A 23409-nucleotide genomic window follows, 5' to 3' on the forward strand; every position below is an offset into this window, starting at 1 on the left:
TGTCATCTCACTATTGGCAAAACAACATTTTGTGTAATTGCTGCACAATGCACGTCCACATCTCTCTACTCTCCTTTTTACAGCGGTCTGTCCTCCTGGAGGGCTTGGGCCTGTCTGTCAGACATGACAGAAGGAGACCCTTTCAACTGAGCTTTAGCTCCTCGACTCTCATGTTCTCGTTAATTGCTTCTAAGAAATATATACTTTTCAGCCAGTATTCAATTTTACAGATACAGTAGTTTAATAAGCCAGATAATAATCTACTTCAAAAATAAAAGGTAAGAAATTCAGGAAATGATTAAACGGAATACCTTATAGAGAGATTCTTGAATTTTGGCCTTGAGCTTGGCATGGCCTGTTTTCAGTCCTGACACCAAGATGATATCCCCTTGTTTCCCCACTCCTTCCATCTCAGATATGTAACCAGGGGGGGTGTACGTAGACTCAGAGAATTTAAGAACACTTGAGGGGTGACAAAGGGATTGAAAAATACATTAGAGGCCTCTTATCGCAAGTGACAGACTTCTTACAATTAACCTCTATACACAGAAGTCATCATTTCAACTTGAGGTAATGTGAGGGCTGTCCTACATGAAAATTACATTCTTGTGCATGGGTGAATAATCCCCAACGGTGTTCAAATAACTTGTAAATCATGAGTCTGAATATGCATTATTGACATTGTTAACCGACTTTACATTCAGTCCAACAGGCAGGGTGTTTTCTCAATGATTTAGTGCACGGCAACATAATGGAAGTTACCGTAATGAGCTGTAGGAGTCAGGAAATCCATCCATGTCTGCATCTTTCACAATAGTCCAGTCAAACACCAGGCTTGCTAGAGTGCTGAAGGTGTTGCCTGCACAATCAACCATTTTGGGGGAAAGAGGCATGGCTGAGCAAATGTTACCATTGCTTTGGATTTGATTGATTGCACTCTGAATGTAGATAGGGCTGTATACATCTTTTAAAATAGATATGACGTGACATGTAAAACATCGCCCTGTAAATGTCATAATGTGTTGAACAGACTTCAATCCCTGTGGACAATATAAATGTGACACACTACTTTGGCCTTGATGGTTGCAGTAGAATAAGCCCAAACAAAAGCCAAATCCAATAATACTCAACAAACACTGTATTTTTGTTATTCCATTCGACAGATCTCAGAGTAGTACACATTAAGGCAAAAACAAACAACAAAATGCGCCCCGCCTTAGGGGCCGTCATCAGAGACAATCAGGTTGAGGCTCCAGCTCATTTCACAGGGTGTTTGTGCCTGGCTCAAATGGAACCAGTGAGACAGAACCAAGAGACATTTAACTGCTGCCTCAGGGACGCCTGCCTCAGGGGATCACAATCATCACTAGAAATGTCATTAAACTAACTAGTGAACACCACAACACTGTCTATAAGCATTCAACTGAATTCTACTGCTAGTACTTCACTGTTATTTCTGTAGTGACACGGTAAGAACAAGATATTACCATGTTACACAGGAATTTAGTGTTATACAGTTACATGGTGCTATGTATTTATTGTACCAGTAGAACATCAGTTGTTTTTTGATAATTTTTTTTTGATTACTATCTCAGAATGGCATAGTGATATCACAGAACCGTGACATTCAAAGATGAATAAGGTCTGGCATCATTGCAGCCACTCCCTGAGGCTTAAGAGAGTCAAAGATCGGGGTTTGTGTTCTCAAAGCCATGCTGGTTCTTACCACACTGCTTGTTCAACCAGTAGGTTAGCCAGCACAAAGCAGCTTGGACAAGAATGTTACTCTGGCTATTGACCACAATGGCTAGAGTACAACGGCACTTTGCACCAGCGGCACTTTGCACCAGCGCTAACAGGAAATTGCACCAGGGTTGCAGTGGCTCAGACGCATCTCACCCTCAGAGTCAAGGGCATGGATCTTCAGTTCAAGGGGGGAGTCTTCCAGGTGCAGCTCTCTGGTGGTAGATACTATCTGGATCTCACTGATGATATCCACGATGGCATCACAGCGCAGCACCTGTCCGGTCACTGAGCACAGGAGAAGACACATTAACACACAGGTACTTCTGCCAGATATTACGGAAACGCAACAGACTTAGCAATGAGTGACACTTTAGAAATCAGATACAATATTCAAAATGTATTTCATTAAAATAAAGGTACATTGGTGTCAAAATGTTTGTTTTGTCTATGGTACTTCTGTGTTGACCACATTCAGTAACAATGTACACAGTGTTATTCAGATAGTCATGAGAAAGGAACCTGGAAAGGCCTGTTCATAATATCACCAATGACTATTCTATGGCCAATGACTATTCTACGACAACCCAATAACACTGGCATGAACGGATGGTTTACCGTATCCTACTATTTAACAATAGCTGTGTTCTTCATTTCTTTTACTGGACCCCATGCGATGCACCTTTTTGTTCTAGCCCATAACTTAGAAGCCCAATCCAGCAATTCAAGGGAAATGTGTTAACAAATATCATTACATAGTTCTTAGGGTCAACTTGAGAAATATTCTGATTAGATTATCTAGTGGTTGCCTACAGGTTAAATCACCCAAGTGATAATTCTGGATATAAGTACATGTCCTCTGAGTCAGATTGTCAGTGTGTATGAAATAAGGAAATTCGATTTTTCCCCCAAGCTGTTGTAGCTCGGGACGCCCAGTCTCAATTCATGAATTTGGACAATCCTTATAATGCCAATTCCAACCTGGAACAGAGTTGAATAAATGGCTTGAAAAATTACTCCATGGGCCTTCAAGAACAACTCAAGGTAAGCGTTATTTCACCCTAAAATGAATCTGGGTGGAACTATCCCTTTAAGGCCATAGTATAAGAAAACACATTTCTTATAAAGATTAAACCAGCACTCACTTTTGGATTTACCTGTTCCTGCCTCACGTTATGCAGGTGGACAAGGCTGTCCCAGGTTGTTTTAGCAAAACCTTCCATTCACACAACTTTCCAAACATTGTAGAAGTATGCTGAAGTTGATGTTTTGTACCTAAATGCTAAAACATGCAAGAGACAAGGGTGCAACTTGCCCTTACTTTGAAAGCACTAATTCACATTGACATGTGTGCATTTACAGTATATATTATGGCTGCCAAAGTTAACACACACGATTTAAAATGCACACATTTTTTTTTTCTGAGCGGCAGAAACATCCCTAGTCAGTGCTTGACTTGAGTGGGAGTTGTCTGTGAATCCCTCCAAACATAGCACTAGTTTAGTACACAGAATGTGCTGTTCCAAGTTGTAGGAAATTGGAATCTCTCTTCTTGCACCCCACCTCTCCATCTCCCCCCAATACCAAGGGAACAAGAATGCCAGTGCTGCTTCCTCTCTGACCCTCTTCTCCAACCAGACTGTATGTTAATTTGAATCCACCGTCTAAACCTTTGCTTGTAGCATGGTCTCATTGTAGCATGGTCTCTTTTGCTTGTAGCATGGTAAGTCTCATTAATGAATTTGCTACACTCAATGTTTTTGCTAAAATAAGCAATAATGTTGTCACCAGTTGTGTTTCCACTAAAACATATTATAATAACTGAAACCTACCATGCCGCACATAATTTACAACTCCCTCCTGATCGACATTTGTGGATAAACAGCTCTAGACAACTTGCCTTTCTTAAGCCTTTACCAATTATTAAAGCACCCTACTATATGCATCAGATTGAGTTAGGGAATCATTTAGGAAAAACAAGTATTTAAAGCTGAACCCCATTCTAACCACGCTTTAGCCTATACTTCAAAGAACAATACCTAGAAAGTCAAATACCTACAAACCCAGCAGTTCTCAAGATAAGAGCTAATATCTGTTTTATACAGTAGCCTAAAATAGCAGTTCTACTCTGTGCCTTGATCAACAGCACAATGGTAGGAGATGGTAGAACTATACACAAAGGTAGGAGATGGTAGAGACCAGCTATTGTGGTTATTTTAGTGGAGAAATGTAAGGAATGTGAAACACACTGGTCTAATGAAACCGCTTAGAAAATCACCTGCACTAATTAAGTTTCCATTCAAGCACTGTCCATGGTACTTTTAAACAGAATAAATACATTCATTTAGGGCCAAAACATTCTAGAATTGAAATTAACTACAGAAGATTGTGATTATTTTAATTGTTTGTCAACACTAAATACATAAATATAAAAGGTATAAACACAATATGGTGCCCTCCACAATTATTGACACTATAGATAAATATGAACAAAAAAGGCTGTGATAAAATGTAATTGTGCTTACAATCAAAAATAACATAGGAACCTTGGAGTGAAAACTGTTCAAAGTAATGTCACCAAAATACATGGCAAATTTAAACTATAATTGAGATATATTACTATTAAGAGAATACTTTTGAAATGTCAACTGAGTCTTTGGGAAAGACTTAAGTGGTCATCCATGACATCCTGTTAAACTGGGGTATAAATATGAGACACACAGGCTAAACTATTTTAGTCAACATGGGAAATGCCAGAGAACAAACATTAAATGAGACAAAAGTTTGTTGACCTTGACAAATTAAGCAATGGATATAAAAAGATAGGTATTCAGGCATGTAGCTTTCTCCACTATTACGACAATACTAAAGAAATAATTGGAGCTGTGATGAACATGCCTAGAAAAGGAAGCATGCCTGGCAGAGGAAGCATTTTGCCCCCAAGCACAGAGAGATGGTTCAAATATCAATAACATTTTAGATTCAAATTAAGCTTTATCACAACAAATACCAGAGGTGGGTTTGGCATAAATATATCCATGGCCATGCAGAAAGTAACCTAATGGCTACTGTGAAGTATAATCTGTGATGCTGTTTGGCTGTTATACTTCTAAATGCCCTGGGAACTATGTTAGGATACATGTCAACATAGACACAGTTAGAAGGGAATTTTAGACCAAAACATGTCTGTGTCAGCCTGGAGTCTAAAATTAGGTCAATGAGATCTTCCAGCAGGACGATCCAAAGTAATGCCACCAAGCCCACATAACTGTTCACTGACAATAGAATCAAGCTTTTCTAATGGCCATTGCAGTCCCCTGACCATAACCACATTGAAAACCTGGGGATTGAGCTGACCACATGTGGACCGATGGACTTTGAAGGGTCAGGAGAGTTTCTGTATGGAGGAATGGTCTCAAACCCCTTAATGTGTTCTCCCACCTCATCTGACAGAGGATGGCATGTTTTTGAATAAAATACTGTACACACCAACATCCTCAGCCAGTATGATGCTGGTCAGTCTGGAGGGCTGGGTTGACCGGGCCTGGAGGACAGCCATCTGGGAACACTGCCTGCTACGGTCTTGTTCCACAGCTTCTATGCTGGCCACCTCCGGTCTGGTCGAAGACCTGGAGGGAGGAAAGGTGTACGGACACTCTCTGGGGATGATTCCAGTTTGGATAAACAATTGAGAAATGAAAAATTTGCATTTTGCTTCTATCAGGGTGATTGTTGTCCATTTCGGCAAATCCTGGTGAATATATCACTTTTTTTTTTTTTTAAAGAACACGATGGAAGCTGCAACCTGTCTAATGAAATAAAATATTTTTTAACAGGATATTATGATTGATTCTAAAATTACATGTAGTGATTTATTGGTAGGGTTAGCGCACAGCACATGCTAGGTAGACTACTGAACAGATGCTACTGACCATCAGACTTGGACAGGGGTCAGTTAATGTGGTGCTAAATGGAGAGAGCTGGCCTTATTTCCACATGCATGATCACCATTATTTTTCAGAAAGGCTCCTGGGTGTTTGAGCAAATCAAAGCCAAAACAATTGTTTCCATGAAACACTTGACTTTTTTATTAACTGTGGTAAAAATGCAAGTTCTATGACCTTGTAACATGATACTGTACATGCAGGGAACAAACGAAACAGTTACACACACACACACACACACACACACACACACACACACACACACACACACACACACACACACACACACACACACACACAACGAAACAGTTTAATATATATATATATATAAAATAAATGTACAGATTTGAGGCCTAGAATACTTACCATCTGTAACAACCTTCAGATGCCTCCAAAGTGAAGTTTATTCTGGTGCTTCGGGCAAGTGGTAATAAAACTTTGGGAATATTCAACTTCGAGCCACGCGTGGTTTGAATGGAACTTGAAATCAACAACAACATAATTGACAGAGACCTCAACGTAAAAACCGCCATTTCCGGCAGCAACTAGATAGATTGCAGAGATATGGTCAATTAAAAAAAAAAATCATAGGAAAAAAAAAAGATTTTAGTTATAGGCAATTACAGTGCATTATTTATCTTCAATTCACATTTTCTTCAGTGAGTTATCGCCAAGAGGTAAGCGTTACATTAAACTAACATTTTACTGTTACAATTAACTGCAGCCAAATATCCTAATCATTTATACTTAGTTTCAATTTCTGAAAGTAACCGTGAACACCGGCAGCATGACTATGATAATTTCGTCTGTTCCTCGAAATTAGCGTTTTCAATTCAAGTTTTATAATGCCTTTACAAAAAACATACAGCAGATGTTTTCACTCTATCGTCTAAGCTAAGGATAGACCATAGGTAATTAAGAAAAAAAATAAAATTCATAGGACTTGTAGAAATACCCGCCATTACAAATTATTGGAGCTGCAGCGTGCATGCTGGGAGTCAGCGTACGTCATTTACAAAAAAGGGGATGTTAAGCTTGGATGACGCTTGCTTAAAGATGTAGAAGTAACATTTTAGCTAGAAACATTCATGCTTACTACAGTGTTGTTATAAACGAACCCACAAGTAAACAAGCCACAGCTGGCACGTGAGTCCTGTATGGCATTGATTTTATTAAGATATTTGAAGAGGAAATGTGTAATGGTAAGTAACTACACAGCATTGTAAATGCAATCCTACACAGCATAAAAAGGACATTTATTCTGCTTGCTCTGTACAAAATATATCTTACTTATTATTGGCTGTTGACAACATTGATGATAAGCAAAAAAAATAAAAATACAGGTGTAAAATAAGATCTTATTATGTCCCTGATCAGAGGGTTGCAATGCAAAAACGTTGTGGAACTGGCTTCTAGGCCAAAAGTTGAGTGTGATGGCACAGGTATGTGTAGTGTATGGGCGATAAGCTACATAAATTGAACATAAATCACTTTTATATTCAAAGATGTGAATACCATGCTGCTCTCACATCAATAATGGTTTCACTGAATTGTAGCCTAAACCTCCTTCTGTTGACCTAATAGACACATTGGGATCACGTGCAATTTTAAAAGATGTCAACAGCTTAAATATTGAGATATTGAAGCCTCACAAACACTTCTACCTCAGTTGAGCTAACAGGCACCCAAGCCGCCATAAGGAGATGCTAGAGCACAATGAGGCAACCATTTTGAATGACTAAACCCCCAAACCTGGTGAGTGCAGGCCAATTACACCACCCTCCGGGGGGACCCCTGGGCTAATCCGTGAGCAGCATTCAAACCGTGGTCTTGCAAAGCAGCATTTCTTTTTCAACAATGTTTTGAACCAGTGAGTACTCCATGAGGAGAAAACCTCAAACAGAGCTGGCTAATACATACAGTCATATTCGTGTATTGAAGTGGAAAGCAATGGTGTAGAAACATAACCCATGAAGTAAAATGCTATATCCAATTATTTCCAGCTATTTAAACTCATACATTGATTGATCCTTTGTATAATGTCATTCAATTAGTGATATTTTATTTTGCCTTCTAATGTCTTTTAATAGGCAGACGAGTAAATGTACAAAGGTATTTGGATGTGTTCACCAGGTGACAGAAGTTCTTAATATGACCTAAATGTCCAGGTAAAATGAATTAATTTAGGTCTTTAATTGCAACTTCACTGTCCTGATGAACAAAGCCAAGTACTGTTAAACACTTGGGAAGTACTTCTACACTGAACTTTCTACACCTCTGACTTGTCCCTGTAAAGGATAACATTTAAAAAGTAACCTACCCAACCCTGCTGACAACCATCTATACAGTCATCTGTGAGGGGGACCTCAACCAGTGCATTTGATCATCTGGTGATTGATGCACCTTACAACGCATTTAGTCCACGTTTGACTGGGAGTTACAATAATCGCTTGGATTGCCTATTTGAAGATAGTCGGATACATGACATCCCACAGATGCAAGCAATTACCGTGTGGCTTGAAAACACAGATTGCACTAACTTACGTGTTTGTGAGACGACACATTACCTGGGTCTCTGTGTTGACCCAGACGGCTGAGGATCACTGTACTACATTAATTAGGTAGCGGTGCACCATATATCAATGTGATGGTTGCTCCAGAGGTCAGCAGGTCTTAACGACCCTCAACAACTCAATCCCTCCTCTAACATCCAACCTCTCTGTCTCTGTCTCTGAGCAGTAACTGCCAGCAGCCTCAAAGGACTGCGTGGGTTAAGAACGTGTCCTATGGATTATGCATTTATATTCATTAGTGCCAATATAAACCATAGAGTTGGTTGACACTGGAACGGGAGCACAATAGCTCGCCACAGATCACTACACAAGTTCAGCAAATCAGTCGAGACCAAGGGAAGTACTTCAGGATCAAAGATGTACCTCTTAGTGCTGCCAGGTTGAAAGCAAACAGCTTCATTGTCTGATGTATGACATTTATCTAAGTGAACTGAGCACAAAATATATATTCTCATCATCAATAGCAGTCTTAATAGCATGGAGATGTGATCTGAACAGGGTCTTGGGCTTTTAAATCTCTGAAGTACAACCCCATTTCCAAAGAAGTTTGGACGCTGCGTAAAATGCAAATAAAAAGAGAATGCTTATATTTAATTGAAAAAAGAACAAAGACAACATAGCAAATGTTGAAACTGAGAAATGTTATTGTTTTTGGAAAAATACATGCCCATTTTAAATTTCAATGCGAGCAACATGTTTCAAGTTGGACAGGGTCATCTTTACCATTGAGTTGCATCACCTCTTCTTTTAAAAACACTGTAAGCATTTTGGGATCTCCAAAATGCTTGGGATCAGGGTCTCCTTTGTTGTATTTTTAGTTTCATAATGTGCTTTCCCCTATTGAATGTTTTCAATAGGGGAAAGTTCTAGACTGCAGGCAGGCCAGTTTTGCACCCAGACACTTTTACTATGAAGCCATGCTGTTGTAATTATGTACAGCATGTGGTATGGGACTGTCTTGCCAAAATAAGAAAGGCCTTCTCTTAAAAAGATGTCCTCTGGATGTCAGCGTATGTTGCTCCAAAACCTGTATATATTGTTCAGCATTAATGGGGCCTTCACAGATGTGCAATTCACCCATGCCATGTGCACTAATGCACCCCCATACCATCACAGATGTTGGCTTTTGCACTGTGCACTGATAAGAAGTCGTATGGTCCCTCTCCTCTTTAGTCCAGAGAACGTGGCATCCATGATTCCCAAAAACATTTTCACATTTCGATTAATCAGTTTTGCCCTTCACCTCAGTCCATCTTAAATGAGCTTGGACCCAGAGAAGTACACTCACCTAAAGGATTATTAGGAACACCAGTTAAATTTCTCATTAATGCAATTATCTAATCAACCAATCACATGGCAGTTGCTTCAATGCATTTAGGGGTGTGGTCCTGGTCAAGACAATCTCCTGAACTCCAAACTGAATGTCAGAATGGGAAAGAAAGGTGATTTAAGCAATTTTGAGCGTGGCATGGTTGTTGGTGCCAGACGGGCCGGTCTGAGTATTTCACAATCTGCTCAGTTACTGGGATTTTCACGCACAACCATTTCTAGGGTTTACAAAGAATGGTGTGAAAAGGGAAAAACACCCAGTATGCGGCAGTCCTGTGGGCGAAAATGCCTTGTTGATGCTAGAGGTCAGAGGAGAATGGGCCGACTGATTCAAGCTGATAGAAGAGCAACTTTGTCTGAAATAACCACTCGTTACAACTGAGGTATGCAGCAAAGCATTTGTGAAGCCACAACACGGACAACCTTGAGGCGGATGGGCTACAAAAGCAGAAGACCCTACCGGGTACCACTCATCTCCACTACAAATAGGAAAAAGAGGCTACAATTTGCACGAGCTCACCAAAATTGGACAGTTGAAGACTGGAAGAATGTTGCCTGGTCTGATGAGTCTCGATTTCTGTTGAGACATTCAGATGGTAGAGTCAGAATTTGGCATAAACAGAATGAGAACATGGATCCATCATGCCTTGTTACCACTGTGCAGGCTAGGTGGTGGTGGTGTAATGGTGTGGGGGATGTTTTCTTGGCACACTTTAGGCCCCTTAGTGCCAATTGGGCATCGTTTAAATGCCAAGGCCTACCTGAACATTGTTTCTGACCATGTCCATCCCTTTATGACCACCATGTACCCCTCCTCTGATGGCTACTTCCAGCAGGATAATGTACCATGTCACAAAGCTCGAATCATTTCAAATTGGTTTATGGAACATGACAATGAGTTCACTGTACTGAAATGGCCCCCACAGTCACCAGATCTCAACCCAATAGAGCATTTTTGGGATGTGGTGGAACGGGAGCTTCGTGCCCTGGATGTGCATCCCACAAATCTCCATCAACTGCAAGATGCTATCCTATCAATATGGGCCAACATTTCTAAAGAATGCTTTCAGCACCTTGTTGAATCAATGCCACGTAGAATTAAGGCAGTTCTGAAGGCGAAAGGGGGTCAAACACAGTATTAGTATGGTGTTCCTAATAATCCTTTAGGTGAGTGTGTATGGTTTCTTCTTTGCATGGGAGAGTTTTAACTTGCATTTGTGGATGCAGCAATGTACTGTGTTCACAGACAATGGTTTTCAGAAGTGTTCCTGAGCCCTGATGTCCACTACAGTCTGTTTTTAATGCAGTGCCGTCTGAGGGCCCGAAGATCACGGCCATCCAATATTGGTTTTCAGCCTTGTCCCTTGCATACAGAGATTTATACGGATTCTCTCAATCTTTTAATGATATTATGTACCGTAGATTATGAGATCCCCAAACTCTTTGCAATTTTAGGTTAAGAAACGTTATTCTTTAATTGTTTCACTGTTTGCTTGTACAGTCTTTCAGAGTGGTGAACCCCTCCCCATCCTCACTGACATCCTCACTGACAAACCCAATTATGTTACTGACCTGTTGCCAATTGACCTAATTAGTTGTGTGGTATTCCACCAGGTTTAGTTTTTTAGCATTACACAGTTTTCCAGTCTTTTGTTGCCCCGTCCAAACTTTTTTGAAACATGTTGCTGACATCAAATTCAAAGTGCGCATGTATTTTTCAAGAAACAATAAAATGCCTCTGTTTCACCATTTGATTTATTGTCTCTGAACTATTTTCTATTGAATATAGGGTTTAAATGATTTGTACATAATTCCATTCTGTTTTAATGTACAGTTTACACAGCATCCCAACTTTTTTGGAAACAGGGTTGTATTATCAATCACATTTAGCCTCTGAGTAGTAATTGTTAAAGAATAAAGTTTTAACCAAAAGTGTGATTATTTTTTGTACATGTCTTGGCAAAAGATGAAGCAATAGTGTCAGCTGTAATTTATGTACCTGTACTATCTAACCGTGCCTTGTAGTTCATTACCAGGTGATTCCACTGCATATGCAGTGCACCCCTTTTCACCCCTAGATGTCACTGACAGCTATTTTACTTGTGTTCAGAGCCTTATTCCATATTTGCTGGCATGGGTCATTCAAAATTCTTTGTGAGTTCAATGTTCACATGCAGCTTATTGATATTATATTGTTGTTATTCAAATATATTCTATTGAATTCCATTAAATGTTCTATTCTGTTCCCTTCAAATCAATTGTATTTTATATTCAAATCCTTATATTTAGATTGAATTCCATTCTAATTTAATTATAATAATACATGTTTTTAATTAAATTATATATGATCTCAAATGTTCTCAAATAAACAAGCAATATACACTCACCTAAAGGATTATTAGGAACACCTGTTCAATTTCTCATTAATGCAATTATCTAATCAACCAATCACATGGCAGTTGCTTCAATGCATTCAGGGGTGTGGTCCTGGTCAAGACAATCTCCTGAACTCCAAACTAATTGTCAGAATGGGAAAGAAAGGTGATTTAAGCAATTTTGAGCGTGGCATGGTTGTTGGTGCCAGACGGGCCGGTCTGAGTATTTCACAATCTGCTCAGTTACTGGGATTTTCACGCACAACCATTTCTACGGTTTACAAAGAATGGTGTGAAAAGGGAAAAACATCCAGTATGCGGCAGTCCTGTGGGCGAAAATGCCTTGTTGATGCTAGAGGTCAGAGGAGAATGGGCCGACTGATTCAAGCTGATAGAAGAGCAACTTTGACTGAAATAACCACTCGTTACAACCGAGGTATGCAGCAAAGCATTTGTGAAGCCACAACACGCAAAACCTTGAGGCGGATGGGCTACAACAGCAGAAGACCCTACTGGGTACCACTCATCTCCACTACAAATAGGAAAAAGAGGCTACAATTTGCACGAGCTCACCAAAATTGGACAGTTGAAGACTGGAAGAATGTTGCCTGGTCTGATGAGTCTCGATTTCTGTTGAGACATTCAGATGGTAGAGTCAGAATTTGGCGTAAACAGAATGAGAACATGGATCCATCATGCCTTGTTACCACTGTGCATTCTATTCAAATGTATTTTTCATTCAATTCCATTCTTCTTCAATCTATTCAATTAATTTTTTTATTTCAGTCTGTTTATACAGAATATAGACTGATCATTTGGCCATCCCTAAGGAATAAAATTAAATTTCTCAGGAGAAGAACAGACATACTAATCACAAGCAAAAGTCATTTGTATGGCAATAGTAATTATGCATGTGTTTACTTATTTGTATTTTACTTGGGGGGTTGCAATTACGAGATCACATTTTTTCATGAAAATCTGGCCAAAGGCTATACATTGGTGAGACACGAGATTAGCAATGCTAGGAATACAAACAAGGCAAATACAAGCATAAATACAAGCATCAGATAGAGAATTTGCATGAAGTATGCAGTATGAAGAATGAATACATTTCTATGAGATTTCCATCCTCATATAAACAGTAGACACTGGACATGCAAAGATTTAAACTCATCACAGTAGGCAGTGCAAATGGAGTCCCTGATACCGTTCAGTTCTTTAACCGTGAAAAATTGAAATGCTGCACACTGGAAAACAGAGACACAATCAACGTCTCTAATTGCCACCTGTGTCAAAGGAGACAAGAATTTACAGTCAAGCAGTGAAAGCTATAATCAAGCCAGTTATTTTACGAGGAAGGTTTACCATACATGTACAGCACCTGCGCTCTCCAAGACAAAACCTAGTCAAAAGGCAAGACACTGGAGGAGATGGTTGTACAGTTCAAATGTAGGGGCAGTGTTTTCCATCACATCAGTTAACACTCGAGCACGACAGAGGAGGGAAACAGGACAGAGCTGGTTTAGTAAAAAGACGTCACGTCGGCCAATGTCTGGTTTTACGGAATAAACAATGAGCTACGGGAGTGACAACAGATTTATATCTCATCCCTTGTATGTGTAATCATGCATCGGCATGGTGGCAAATGAGTTCATGAGTGAACGCTCGTGGAGTTCAACCAGATCTGTAATCACGCAGCGTCTTTGCGTGTCTCCTCTGATCCGCAATGTATCCGCCTGCTCTTTCATCCAAAACCAAAACGTTCAGTCACAATTGTGTTGCTGCTTTCCTGGGTAGTAAAAAATGCAAAGCGCGATGAGACGCGTAATTGTTTTCTTAATGTGTTTTAATTAACGTCCAAGAGGCGTTATCAGACAGGTCGCATTCCTGACTGCTGGCCCTGATGTTGTCATTGGGTTCCAGACAACCTGGTTGGTTTGTTGGCAATCATTTAGACCATTGTATGCTTAAGTGTTGAATGTAACTGGGGAGAACTGCACTTTTCAAGTACAGCATAATACACTCTGATACATAATGGCCAGACTTTATATAACATGATGTTTTTATTGAAATATCCTTAAATGTTCACCAAACATTCACTAAAGTATTGTGTAACAGAAGATTCTGCAACAACTACTGCAGACCATACCCAAAATAATCTCATTAAGTTTCCAGATAATGTAACAATATGCAAGTAATCAATATGTAATATTTGAGAGCAATCTCCTAGCTACATCAGGCAAATGTACTCATCAGCATGAGTACAATCCCAGAACGTTCTGAAAACATTTGCCCGTAAACTGACAAAATTCCATTGAGAATTTTAATGGAACCAAATTCAGTTTGCTGGGAAGAAAGTAAGAACTGACAGAAGTATGGTGACATCTGAGAATGGTCAAACGTTTTGTTTTGACCGTTCAGAAGGGTATGCGTGGGAAGAGTTGTTGGTACTGAGGTCTGATTTCAGCACAGCTGATGTAACGGCTCAGCAAGAGAGGCACAATACCTGAAAGGAAAGCAGCGGGTCTGTTAACAATTCCTCAGAGAAACTGCCCCTCATGTCTAGACAACAAAAGAGCTGAACACCAGACCAGCCTCATGCAAAAACACAGAGGCCCTGTAATGTGGGGCCGGTCCTTTGCATTGGAGAGATCGGCCTGTGATCTTCTCAGTCTCAGTCTGCTTGGCAGTGTTCACAGCTAAGCTGCCATGAACTTGATCCAAGGAAAGAAAAGGGGAAGGGCTCCAGTGGTAGGGGTAAAAAAAAGAGAAAATACTCAAACATTTTCAGTAGTTTTTGCCAATGTATTTGAAGGGGAATTGGAGAATATTTTCGACAATATGGCTTGGTTTCTGGAAAACGTTTGTAGGCTGGTATGGTGAACTCTAAGAGGTTTTCTTAGTCAGAGAGGCAAATTATTTATATTTATAATATATTCACCGTGATTTGTTTGAATAACCTGCACCACAGGAATCCTATGTTCTCTAATACACCCTCAAACCCATTGGCCACCCTGCCTGATATTGCACTGATACTGTACTGGAAACACAAGACTGATTATTTTGCTCTTTCTGGAATTTGTAGCTGGTGTGCCTATAGGACTTTGGCACTTCTTCCCAACAGCTGCCCATACAAACGGGTATGAGGGAACAAAAATGTACACCTAGGGTTTGCACACAACGAATGATCCGAATCAACATAAGGGCCTTGGACCATTCCTTTAGTGGGTCACAGGAAAATGTAAAAGGCATTATAGGGATCTACAAAACTAATTGTTATGGAGTTTTCTCCGCCTGTGAGGCACAGTAAACAGTGTGCAGTAGGTATACATCATTAAAGTTGTTACAATGCTGTGAATTTTGACCCTATGTCAGAAAAGGCGTTCTGTTTTGAAGGAATGATAACATTTAGTCATTAACAGATGCTTGTAACCAAGCGATTTACAGAAGTGGATGCAAACATTTTCCTGCTATTTCGACTTGGCCTCCCGTGGGTATTGAAGCTGAAGAACTGGCATTACAAGCATCACACTACCAATTGAGTTAAACAAGACTTTTTTGGTAATAAAACATTATTTCTCATCCATCAAACTCCAGTAGTAACAACAAAGTTCTGTAACTCGTTTTTGTTTGGACACGTATAAATCACATATTGTAAGGCTGGAAAATAAACACACTGTTGTATGTAAGCTGTCTTTAGAGAGATGGATTAATTGTGTTAAATCACATTAAAAAGTACTTAATTCCATGCTTAAAATATTCTTACTATTTCCATGGAGCAGGTATTTAGTAAATAGAACTGAAAAGCTCCAAGTACTCATAATCATGGACAATCGCTGATAATCTCCTTAAAACATTTTCATGGGTTCCCAATCTAATGTATTCTAATGATTGTGTATTTAACATATTTCAAACCCAGGAGATGTATTCATTTATCTGCCTCAATACAATAGTTCACACCGGTCAAGTGTATTCATTCTGCTCATGGATACAGTGAAATACCTCCATTGTAGAAACTGGATAAAATGTGTCCTTTACTTGACATAAATAGACAGACTAATTCAGAATAAGCTAACAAAATGTAACCTTTGGTGAAACTGCAACATCCCTGCAATGCCAGGAAGCTCTTTACAAGATGCAGGTGTGCTCTCACTTTCATTATATTCACCCTTCATGTCCCCTTGTGTGCCCCCGCAGTGCCATAATGCTCTGCCTGAACTGGGCTGCATTAAAGACTTCCTTCCCTCACTTCATCACTGGCCAACAGTACTGATCTTTGATTGGAAAAACGGCTAGGTAGAGGGGCAGGCTGTTAGAACAAAGCAACACAATCATTTTATTGAACAATGGCCAAGCTGGGGCCACATGTGTGGCAATACCCCGGCCAGACCCGACTGAGATCCTGAGTTGTCCATTAGTATTCCCTTCATGTTTGTGATTTGTTCGGTTTTGCTGGTGCCTTTCAAGAATAATAGGGTTAACCGTTTTTTATGCTTAGGTCCAATTGTGTACCTCAGTAAGGCCTAGTGGCATTTAACGAGGAGGTGATAATGGACAACCCAGAGGATGATGCTGCAGGCAACATCTCACAATCTCAGTATAAATGTGACTATTAAAGACCAAAATCAGGGGCGAAGCCCTCTCCACCTGTTTAAACAGATGGGAGGTCAGCACATTGTGTCACGTGGTGGGGAGATAACATTAACACCTGCTGCATGCAGGGGGCCCCCAGCAGACAATGATGTCACAGTCAGTGATGTCCACATCAATGAGAAGAATGTGGACGCACAGATTACAGCGAACCCGCCCTGCGCTGACCCGCGCACGAGAACGACCCGACTCCGTTCAGAAGAAAGAGGCGCTGTAAACGGGTAATAAAACCGCTCTCACAGCCCTTTAGGAAACGTGTAATGGTGGAAAGTCCCAGAGAGTTTCCGGAGAGACCCCTGAGTAAATGGGCCCCATTTGGTGGATTATTAAGAGGCAGCGAGTGAGGACGGTGGGGTGGGTGAATTAGTATTGGCAGAAGTCACCATTGAGACATGCATGACTGGGAAATAACAACAGAGCTCGGCGCTATTACCTTTCCCCAATCAGGCCTGCGCCAGGTCAGGTTACCCTGTCTGAGAGGCACTAGAGAAGCCAGGTCGCCCGCTGGGATTCTCAGACGAGCACTCAGAGGTCAACTACTGTACTCTGCCCGCTGGTGTTACACGATGACATCTTTCACAAGTCGCCTCCGTCAAAGGTCTTCAACCTGCTTATTAAAACGTTTTTTGAGGATGTTGAGATCATTCGGGAAAGAATCAATTAAACGTCAGATTTTGGAACCTCTGGTTTTTCTTTGTTGAAAGGACATGGACGGGATTGCATGTTTGCCATAACAATGATGAAAAGCAGTGTGGTTAAATATTAAATATTTACAGGTTTAAGCTGCACGTGATTGGTCCATGCATTGTAAAATCATAATTCCAGAAAAAGTATGGGGTCTTTGGTTATATAAAGTGTATCAAATGTACCACAGACTTCAAACTGAATGTTCTCCTTCGGTGTGTGGTTTTATTCGTGCCATTATGAAGGCCTGTGCTCCAACTATTAAATCACTAACTTTTTCTCTGAAGTCACAACTGATTCTCTTCTCCATATAACGTCACACAGTTTTTGACCAGAGACAAGTTTACGGTTCTGGTGAAAACTGTGCCCTTTATGAGGAATGACTAGGTATTCCTGAGGCGGTGGATGGTGGTTTGAATTGCACATAGGATTCTGGAGTTGGGGACAGAGTGACACTAGCTCCAGAGCCAGTTAGCTCATTACAACACCCCAGAGAGACTGTCTGCAGGCTCAGCCCAGCCCAGCCCAGGCTGACACCTAAGTCTGGCCCTGGAACAGTTAAAAATCCCGTCCCGTGTGCAGTCACCACCTGATTATGCTGACAGTCACATGTACATGGACACACCTTGGTCGGATAGCCTTGATGTGACACTGGATGACCACCACAGATTCTGGCATGGCAGATCATTGGGGGGAGGTATTTTACGCATCAAAGAATAGCACTGAACAACACTGGGTATTGGATTACACTTGGACATATTTGTCTAAAATACTGTTTGGTGAAAGAAATAGTAAAGCTTAAGGGCATTTCTGAATGTAAAAACCATTTTGTCTCAAACTGCTTAGGCTTTCTGTGCTACAATAGATCAATAAAGTTCAAAGATAGTTGTAAGATGTCCGTATTGTTTTTACTTTTCAACAATACGCACACAAGAAAACGTTCTAGAATCACTGACTCCTCCGTGTCATTAATTTGTCATGGGTGGTATACCTAAACCAAGCCACCAACAACCCATTGTCTGTTTAATCAATGTATCTATTCAGTGAAGGGGCTTTTGTCTCATGGACCATTCTCACTCATGGCCTCAACGACCCTAAGATAAAACAGATTGGACAACTGGACAAGTGTGAGCATGTGTGTGTGTGTGTGTGTGTGTGTGTTTGTGTATGTCCGATAATGATGGAGTTAGTGGTAGCTGACCTCTCCTTCGGGGTTATTTCAGAGGTTAGCCCACATCACAGAATCTCATCAGTGCTCCAGACACCATGTCTGTCTATTAGAGGGCCAGGAACTAACCCACTCAAGTGAATTACTGTACCTTATGTCTTCAACCAGTTATACATAGGCTGTCGTTCCTGGGCTTGGACATGAAGAGGTCCAGGCCCAGGGAAGACAGTCTATGTATAACTGGTCATGTGATATTTTCCTTTTGAGAGGATGTTGGCAGGAGTTGTATTATGGTGTGACTTTTAAGCCTACATTCTTATCCTTTTAGGAACGGACTATAACACGGCAAAGTTTAAAGGTTTTTCAAACCAATTCTGTGTTGTATTTCGCTGCTTTTACATTAAACAAACATCTTGCATTTCTGTGTATATGCTGTATGTGTTTTGGAAAATAACTGCATTCTTCAAATGAACTCAAGTGATATACATATGTGACAGCAAGCAGCGTATTCCAAGTAAACTAGCAGCGCGAAGCACTGATTCAAAGGATTGGAATACGTTCAAGCATGATGTCGCATAATTAAATAGAGGCGCGAAATTACTCAAGACCTCTTATTTGCCCAAGTATTCCGAGGGCAAAGAAAGTTATTGTCCCGCCCCTCTCCTCTCTCTCTCTTAGCTTTGAGCGCTTGCACACATCCAACGTCCGTACTTGAACGCGCTCAGCTAACTTTGGGCCAGCACAGAAGATAGCCTATCGGTCGCTCACTGACAGAACTGGGAGGCAAGGTAAAGAACAACTTTTCAGGCACTGCCTTTGTACACTTGTTTGTGAGAATGTTTTTATGTGTTGACCTTATATCAAAGACTAGTGCTTTCGATTCTTTCCATTATGGGAAAAAATGTACTAATGAAGGTGCTTTCCCACATTTCTACCCTTCAGTTAAATGCTGGGTATTTTCGTTCCATTCATAACTAAGGGATTTCAGAATTAATCTCCTATTAATAATGATTTATTCACGCTGATTTATATTGATACAAGTCAAGTTTCCAATATACATTTATGGAATATGATAATCTCTTCACTTAGCGCCGGCGTCTTGTTGTTTATCTCCATTTCTATGTAATGACAGTCTGCAAATCTTAACATTTCTTATAAGTGATTTGGCTCTGTCTGAGTTTGTGCAGCTTATCAGCCCTCAGGGTACTCGCATTCAAATCATTCTTCACCGTCTAGATAGATATAAGATAACTTTCCTCTATCTCTAGACCTTTACATCAGGCAGAAAATACAATATTTCCAAACAATCTAATCTCAAACATAACTCTGGAAGACATTTCCTGATGTTCATTATCACACATGCATACAATGTTTCCTGTGTCCTAACAAGTGCTGTGCTTAACAAAGGTCAAACTCCTGGCTAATAGGATAGTGGGATGAACAGGCCAACACACATTGTTTGAAAAGCTTTGGACATTGTGTTGGCTGATTGAAAAATAAAACAATGTACTTTGTTTAATTTAAAAACAAATTAGTGTTATCTATTAAAGTTCAGCGAAGATAGCATCCAAACGTGTCTTCCATTCACTTCATCTTCTTATCATAGACTGACAGTAGTTTGGAGTGATAGATGTTGATACAATATGTTTGATTTTCCTGGACCAAATTTCTCTTTTCTTTTTCGATTGTCACTATCAGCTGAGGCAGAGTTAAATTATCCAACATCTTCACATGCCCTCTGTTGAATTCAATATAATCAAAGGGCCAGATACCACCCATGACTGTGAGACCCTTAAAATGATCTCTTGCCCGCTGCATACAAAGCCGTCATTGATTGGCCGAGTTATTGTGCTGCAGTCTGTTCTATTCTGTGGTCTGGTACGATGAAGTGAGAGAGACGTAGCTCCAGATGTGAGGGAGTTTGCCAGAACCAACGTTTTACTTCCAACTGGATGTCTGATGGCAACAAAAACAAAAAGTTGAATTTGGAAGGGGAGAGTGAAATATTTCATTTGGAAGAGCTTTGCACTGGACTGCCATAACCTGTTAAATGTGCTTGGTTGACTTTGACACTGAGGGGCTGGGTAAGAGACGATAGAATCCTCACTGAAGGAAACCCTGTGGTCCTCTTCCTAATCAGCACGAAGGAGGAATTTGCTCCTAGATAGTAGAATGACTCAACACACAGCAGCCTACTTTGGTATACTTACCAGGCTTTGGGGTCAATTCCATTTCAGTTCAATCAAATTAAAATGAATATTTTTTTGAATATTAAAGGAGAATTGTAATTACAGTTGTGTCCTCAATTTCCTGACCATGATAGTTCTAGTACGTAACTTTGATAAACTCTCCATTGAAATATATTCCTGACTCACGGGATTCATGAAATCGGGAGATAAAATGTCAGAAATGTAGTTTGTTTTAGAATATGTTAATATAGAAAACCCAGTGTGTAGCTCCAGATTTATGAATTCCTGCTGAGAGTTTAAAGACATTTCAGAGTAGGTTTCTCCATATAACCAATGTACACACAAGCGTGGAGCAAGTCTACTGAGGATAATATACCATGTCAGCCCAAACTGCTTTACCATATGGTGGAATCCATGCATGAGCATGCTATTTCCATGCACTCTCCTTTATCTGCTCAACCCTGTCTACAAGCCAAAGTTAAGTGCAGGTCTGACCAGTTACCAAGAAATGTATGGAGGATGTTGTACCTAAATTGACTATTAAAGTATATAACATTAATAACGTCTATGCAAAACTGAAAGCCTGTTCAATTGTAAATAACATCATTTGTAAAAGAAGGAAGATGTCGGTATATACAGGCTATCTATGACCTTCGCAACACAATGCAAAGTCAGTACCAGGCCGTAACAGAAAGGATGTGGCTGGGACTTAAAACAATAACAGGTTGCAAATGGAAAACCAGCCGTGTTACGGACATCGACGCATTAAGCTTAACGCATTCTTCTCTGCGCATTTCGGGGTGAACTGAGACTTCAGGGAGAGCCAACCCAGGTTATGTGTACCAAAGTCAGAATGTCAACTACAGCTCCACCTTAGTTCACCATAGTTCCCCAAAACAACACCATAGTTACTCAAAAGTACTAGCCCCAAAAGTACTAGCCCTGTACGGATCCTTGACCTGCTGGCGGCCAACGCCACGTGGTGACTAGGGAGTGGAGGGAAGGCGACATCACTTCCACATGCTGTACCTCAGCACGGCAGGCCGACAAGGGTGCCTGCTCAGCCATCCCTTGACGTGAAAACGGAGGGAGCTGATCGGGGACTTCAAATGGACGGCATGAGGGAAGGGTTCTGTGGAGAGAGTGAAAAGCTTTTGGTTTCTCAGTGTGCACATGACTGAGGACCTGGAATGATCCAACCATACTGACACTCTGGTCGAGAAGGAGCAACAGCTCCAACCTGAGGTGGTTGAAGAAATTAGAGAAGTCCCGGAGGCACCTCACAAACTTTGACAGATGCACCATCAAGCCTAGTGCATATTGTTGTTTGCGCTGCTAGCAAACTAGACAGTTCTGTAGCATCATAAACAGGACGGAGGCTGCAGAAAAGCCACCCCCAGGCCATCAGACTGTTAAACTAACTGTTTATCGGCCCTGCACTCTGATCGGCACCCGATGACCCTTTATTACACTCAAACAAACAACGTACACTCCCCGTGCACACACTAAATCACACACTGCCCACAGACACATACAGACCCAGAAATCCACACTCAATATACACCCACACAAACACAAGGATAGCGTATTCACCCACATGTACATACACACATTCAGTCCACATGGCTGTAAAACACATTGTAAATATTGGTGCTCAAAACCGGTAACTTTCCATTCATTCATATCTTGTTTATTCTTTCTAGTAGCTCAGTGCTATTTGCACTGATATATAATTGAACACTTCTATTTGTATAAATGTAATATTTGTGAATTTGTCATGTCCACTGGTGTTGATTTTTTCTTTCTTGTTAAATTAAAGAAATATAAACAATTTCATTATATAGCAGCCATTAAAACAGTGCATTGTTCTAGACCTGCAACTACATCTGCATTATGCAATGGATACAATGTTGAAAGTTAAAACACAAAGACAGCAAGGAGTTGCTATATGTGCTTTGTCTAATTCGCTATTACCATCCCTTAGTCAAGGCTCAGTGTTAAAGATGCATTATATAATGTTAGGAGTAGATAGGGTATTTCTTCATATACACAGAATGTTTCACTTACAAAAGGAATGCAGAATATAACTTTGAATTTATACAACAGATGTCTTTACTTGAAATGTCCCCTTGTCCCTTAGGACTCAAAAAAACAACACACAAAAGAAGGGAAAGTGAAATAGAAAACACCTGGGTTTCAATATGTTCTCTAATTTGAAGTCACATCACATACTTGCATCACACCAGTAAAGACTGGTCTGAATAACCATTGGAATAGTACAGTATTGTTACTCATGTTTCTAACCAAGAATTTACAGCTCTTCTTAGATAGTAAACATTTTGAATAGCAGATTTAGAGAACATCTGTCGCTATCAATCATGTTACTAGGCTACTGTGTTGTGGTAGACTTTTAGCTTAGCTCTAAGTTATCTTTATGAGGGTGTCTGGTGAAGCTTTTCATGCTCCATCAGGTACAGCAGGTGAACAACTATAATCTGTTATTGTTCCTTTCACATGCTGAAAAATGATTACTGTAAAGTACCTCATCACTGCCCTGTCTGTCTTAAAGAAAAGAGTCACCTAAAAACATCCTTTCATTATTAGTCCACTGTCTGAAAATATTTTGCATGTCACTAAATATCAGTTTGTCTGTCTTGGTGATGAGCTCAGGACCCCACCAGGAATGATCCCCTAGTTTACACTGAAACGTGTAAACATGGTGGGCCAAAAATAACAAGTTTCCCCCTAAAAGGA

The 23409-nt window shown here is 40.3% G+C and overlaps 2 protein-coding genes across 3 annotated transcripts in view; one reads left to right on the forward strand and one right to left on the reverse strand.

The window, feature by feature from the left end:
- nup210 (nucleoporin 210) overlaps positions 1 to 6664 on the reverse strand; it is a 34669-nt gene extending 28005 nt beyond the window's left edge. The window contains exons 1-5 of the mRNA XM_010895306.3: positions 6054 to 6664; positions 5233 to 5372; positions 1900 to 2031; positions 763 to 859; positions 312 to 462 (exon numbers count right to left, since the gene is read on the reverse strand). Of these exons, the coding sequence (XP_010893608.2) occupies positions 312 to 462; positions 763 to 859; positions 1900 to 2031; positions 5233 to 5372; positions 6054 to 6220 (687 nt within the window). The 5' untranslated portion in view covers positions 6221 to 6664. The remainder of the gene's footprint in view (positions 1 to 311; positions 463 to 762; positions 860 to 1899; positions 2032 to 5232; positions 5373 to 6053) is intronic.
- A 12518-nt stretch (positions 6665 to 19182) lies between these two features.
- The window catches only part of LOC105024968 (fibulin-2), a 33776-nt gene continuing 29549 nt past the window's right edge, over positions 19183 to 23409 (forward strand). For both annotated transcript variants that reach the window (XM_010895305.4, XM_020051353.2), the window contains exon 1: positions 19183 to 19254. The gene's annotated coding sequence lies outside the window, so the exon portion shown is untranslated. The remainder of the gene's footprint in view (positions 19255 to 23409) is intronic.

The sequence above is a fragment of the Esox lucius genome, chromosome 12 (assembly GCF_011004845.1).
Source record: "Esox lucius isolate fEsoLuc1 chromosome 12, fEsoLuc1.pri, whole genome shotgun sequence".
Classification (NCBI taxonomy): Eukaryota; Metazoa; Chordata; class Actinopteri; order Esociformes; family Esocidae; genus Esox; species Esox lucius.